We start from the raw sequence: 4904 nt of genomic DNA, 5'->3' as shown, positions 1-4904 counted from the left end.
CCTGTTCCCATTTTACACAAAATTGAAAGTAGGAAATTAAACACGATGCGTTACAAACACAATTTACAGCCTCAGACTTACGCAAAGCTGGCGCTGGTCCCTGTCCGCCTTTTTTTAAAAGCTGCAATGACATAGTTTTTAAGCTTGTAAATATATTATTGCGTTCGGTACGACAGGCACAAATTGTTTTACCTTACAATCACTAAAGCTTTTATTCAGAATGGCAAGGACCGGATGCGCTAAATTTTATTGCCTTAATACTGCAGAAAGGTCATGAAACAGCGCTATCGATATGCTATCAACATGTAAGCATCGCGAAAGATAGTATATTCTTTCAAATTAAATTCGATTTGATCGCACAGAAATGAGGACCTTCGTTACTTTTTTGTAATACTTTTGGGTGGGTAACGTGGGTTATTTTTAATCTCCATAGCTAATTTGCCAAGTGACTTGTTCCGAACTTGAACGAAGTTTGCCACAGTCTTCTCAACAGCACCTGGATTTGGCACTCCGGAGCGGTTTTCGTCAACTCTCAGAGACCGTGTCATCTTAAGGCTTGGCACACTTTCCATTTCGATGTTTGGAGGTGTCTGAATAGGAGACCGCACATGCTTGAAATTAGCGGGAGCAGCTTGGGAATCTGCAGAGGCTTCACCATGGGAGAATAATGCGATGGTTGCGACTAATGCTACGAGGCTACCACGAAGACGCATGACGAGGTTGGTATGGTTGCTACTTCTATCGAAAAGAATTGAAAAGTAGGTTCAAGGGTGATCGAGGTTTTGCCGATGATGTGGGGGCCAGTCATTTGCTTGAGCTTAATTATTAGCCAAAATCAATGTCATTGAATGATCTGCATCTCATTGAAATAAAGTATTTACATTCTCCTAAGAAGATTGCAATACCTCGCACAAAAGTTCAATTTGAACTTGAACTCTTACGTATGCGGCAACGTCAACATTTTTTTCTGCCTTCAAGGACTCGACCATAAGAAGCTCTTTTTTCGAAATCTTTTAAGAACTTGCACGACGCAGAATGCTAAGCCGCGAGAGAAAGAGACAGCGCCATTCCGCGATCATTAAATTTCTTACAGCAGCTCGGCGATTGCTTCGAATTTGAAGATTTTAGAGCTTTTTTGGCATTGTCCATGCGCCTTTTGATTCTAATAAGGCAGCAATTGTGGATAAAATAATAAAAGATAGGACCAGCTTTAACTGGTCTAAGTAGTGGCGTAGAGATGGGGGAGATGCCCGTAACTTTACGCTACTACTTAGCAATTGCTAATAAATAATTATTATAATCAAAGATAGGACCAGCTCTATCTGGTCTAAGTTGTGGCGTATAGATGCGGACATCACAAAGTCAATTTCTTTTGGCAAGAGGGATGTTTGCCGATGCTGACGCTTCTGCGCCTCTGGAGTAATTACCGAGGGTAATGACCATTAAATTATGTTTTCTTGTGGTGTGGTCTCTTACCTTTTCTGAAGTTCCCCAAAATCTCTGAATCAATAGAGCTGCAAGTTATTATTGTCTTAATTTCGGATCATGAGTGCTGGAGCTCCTTGATGTTTGTTAGCCTGTGGACATGCATAGATATATTTCGAATATAGATGATTCCATTTGTGATTCGAACACTGTGCCCGTTCTGCCAAAAAATACGTATACGGACGATACGGTCTTTCTTATACGAATCCCACACGTAGAACAGGTTCGAAGCAACTAATTAAAGTGTAATCTTTCATAGTTATTATAAAACATGTATTTTTGTACGTGGCTGTTTCACAGTATGGCTTTGCACAGGTATAAAAATTGCCCTATCGGCATTACAAGGTGAAATTCTGGCCAAGTAGCATCTGTTGGAAGCACATGTTCTAGGTATTCAGTTCGAGACTTGTCCTGAAAAGTAACTGCGACAAACTCTTATGAGCTTGGGCTCAGGTGTAACGGTGATCCCTACATAATTTTTTTCCTGTAAAAGGAATGATAAATTACTTCGGATAAGAATAAATAATAAAAAATATAATATTATCATCATTTAAGAAATTATTTCCATTATTACTGTATACGGTAATATTGTAACAACAAGACAATAGTTATGTTGATATCTTGATTAATTTGAGACCAACCCTGCTAGCACTGTAACGGGGTGTATCGTAACATAAAATTAACACTAAAGGTTGTTAATTAATATATTATATAAAAGGTAGATAATATTTGGAGAATATTACTTTACATGGTAATATTCTAAACGCTTATCCATTGGTAGATATCTACTTTCCCCGCGGCCCAGTCAGCGTTGGACGCGCGCAAAGAGAAAGACAGATAATACTTTATTACATGTTTTGAACAGAGGAACTTAATTATATTAATAAAGTTTATTTTTAATCCTCTTTAAAGCAAGTGTTTTAAAGAGAGTCTTCCTCTGCGCTCACTAGTTAACGTGAAGTGACGTGAGGCACCACTCGCACTGAGGCAGTCCGAAGTGGACTTGCACTGAAGCAGTACAAGTCAGTAGTGCACCGTTACAAGCACGAACGAGCAGCGCGCAAGGGGTCGCAATACATAGTTTGACATTTATTCATTAAAGTCAGTAGATAAGAAGGTAGTTACGTAGGACTTACATAAATATCAAGTTTAACTTTTCCGCTATACTAAGCCTTCTTTGTATCGAACTTTAGTAGCTAAGACTTCTTAGCTACTTAAAACTTTCCTCTGCACGACGTGTACGTGAAGTATTTGTAGGCACCTCACCTTCACTATTATTGTAACTGGGCTCCTTTTCACTAGTACTGATAAGTACAAGTTCTTCTGGCTTCGCCTGAACGGGGCACTGCCGACTTGTACTGCTTCAGTACAAGTCCAATTGCCCTGCTTCAGTGCAAGTAGTACCACACATCACTTCACGTACACTTGTGAGTGCAGAGGAAGACTCTCTTTAAAATACTTGCTTTAAAGAGGGTAAAAAGTAAGCTGTATTTAGTACAACTAAGGTCTCCGTTTCTATCTATTTTCTACTAACTTAATTATTTACTAATACAAAACATGTAATAAAGTCTGATCTGTCTCTTTCTTTGCGCGCGCCCAGTACTGACTGGATCGCGGAGCAAGTCTCTGTCGACCAATGAATAAGCTTCCCGAATATTATGATGCAAAGTAATATTCCCAAAATATTATCTACCTTTTAGATAATATATAAACTAACATCCTTTAAGTGTTAATTTAATGTAGCGATACACCCCGTTACACCGCCTTCGTCCACTCCAAATTGTCAGGGCTTTGGCGAGCATCCTGAAATGACTTCGAAAAAAGACCATAATCCACGTCATTCTGGATAGACGTTTGATTCGGATCTTCAGTCACGGTCAGCACCATGGTCGCTGGTGCTGAATCACGTTGTGCCTCGCCATGTGTATCACCCCCCGCCTTCTTGTGATGACGTGACATTGTCTAGTTACGCTTCGATCGTCGAGGTCCTGTCGCGATAATGACGAGTCTTTTGCACTTTCTTCATCAAGGTCATTGAAAATTTGCTCATCAGCAGTAGAGGCCGGTTTTCGATCCCACTAATGTAACGAGTCGTAATGACTTTACGCTCCTTGGCAAGGAAAGCTTTGTAGCCTTTAATTTCGTAATTCTTCCAATAACGTAACCTGTAGGCGGGCACGTCGTAATGCGGCCACGCTCTACTTCGATACACACCCTAGCGCAGCGAGGAAGCAGTTTAACCTGCTTCTCTTGCGTGCAGTGAGGTAGTCGTGGTGGGCGCGTAAGCGACCTCACCCAACACACTAAGTACTCTGGTTAATTGTCGTCACAGGAGCGGTAATCCGTCTCCTCAAGCGCACTTACCAAGTAGGAAGTAATTTCCAGACTGATTTATATTTAATAGAATTAAATATAAATGCCTATTTTTACCAATTAAAATGTTATCTCTATAGATAACACTTAATATGTATTGCGAGCGTATCTTTCTAGATACCTCGCGTAACGGATAACACTAGGTGTCATCCCTCCTAATGTGAATGCACCCATGTACATCACATACACAAGGGTTGACCACAAATGTGAACCACACCCGAGGGTTGGGTCTAATTACTATTATTTAGTAATTGACCATCCCCTTAAGTACATCAAGTGCACTTAACGGGGACTGTGTAACATTAAGGCAACTTTAGCCCGTTGGACCATCCACCCCTTTAAGAACCAATTCACATTTTTAAATTTGTCAAAGAGGAGAGAGGAACTGCGAGCAGCTCTAGCTCACTCGATCACTCCAGCGCACGTGTTTCCATACACGGCGCCCAAGATGCCACTTCAAAGGGGCCACGTTGGTGGGTCGTTTGCGAAGACGCCCACTCAACCTCGCACTAAGCGCACGCGCCGCGTTAACTCGCCGGCCACGTCTACTGCCTTAGTCGGAACGCCGACAGCAACTGCTGCTGTCGCGTAAACAGGGCTAAAGGATCCATCCCACTTTAACAGTGAGGATGTTGATCCGTCGGTCATTGTCGACTACAATGAGTCGACACCTTTGCCGTCATTTCATAGTAGTGATGCGGACAACGAGCTCATGAGGAAGGATGATGGCGCATTATTGCCCATCCAAACTTCTCTCATGGCTCCCAACATGGGGACAGCAACATTTACGAAAGCTGTCTCGTCGTCTGCGCTGGAAAGCGCAGCGACAGATAATGAGAGCGCTGCCCATAAAGGCGCAGCCTCTTCTCCGTAGGGTATAACCACAACGCCTTATGCTCAGACCATAATCCATATTGGTTTTGACATAGAGGATTCGGAGCCTAAAGCTTCGCCGACGACACATGAACGTGCTCAGTCTGTGTCACGAGCCAGTCGTTTTAAACGTAGCTATGTGACGGGTGGCATATCATTGATGCACCCTCCAT

General features: G+C 42.0%; 1 protein-coding gene across 1 annotated transcript; it reads right to left on the bottom strand.

Annotated features, from left to right (window-relative positions):
- Positions 1-377: 377 nt before the first annotated feature.
- CCR75_008952 (uncharacterized protein) lies at positions 378-713 on the bottom strand (the record flags this gene model as incomplete). The annotated part of the gene is made up of 1 exon (XM_067966999.1): positions 378-713. One exon carries the CDS (start codon positions 711-713, stop codon positions 378-380), a length of 336 nt encoding a protein of 111 aa, XP_067818931.1.
- Between the last annotated feature and the right edge of the window lie 4191 nt (positions 714-4904).

Source organism: Bremia lactucae, linkage group LG10 (genome assembly GCF_004359215.1).
Source record: "Bremia lactucae strain SF5 linkage group LG10, whole genome shotgun sequence".
Classification (NCBI taxonomy): domain Eukaryota; phylum Oomycota; class Peronosporomycetes; order Peronosporales; family Peronosporaceae; genus Bremia; species Bremia lactucae.
The sequence above is the reverse complement of the archived record's forward strand: the minus strand, read 5'-3'. Positions and strand labels throughout refer to the sequence as shown.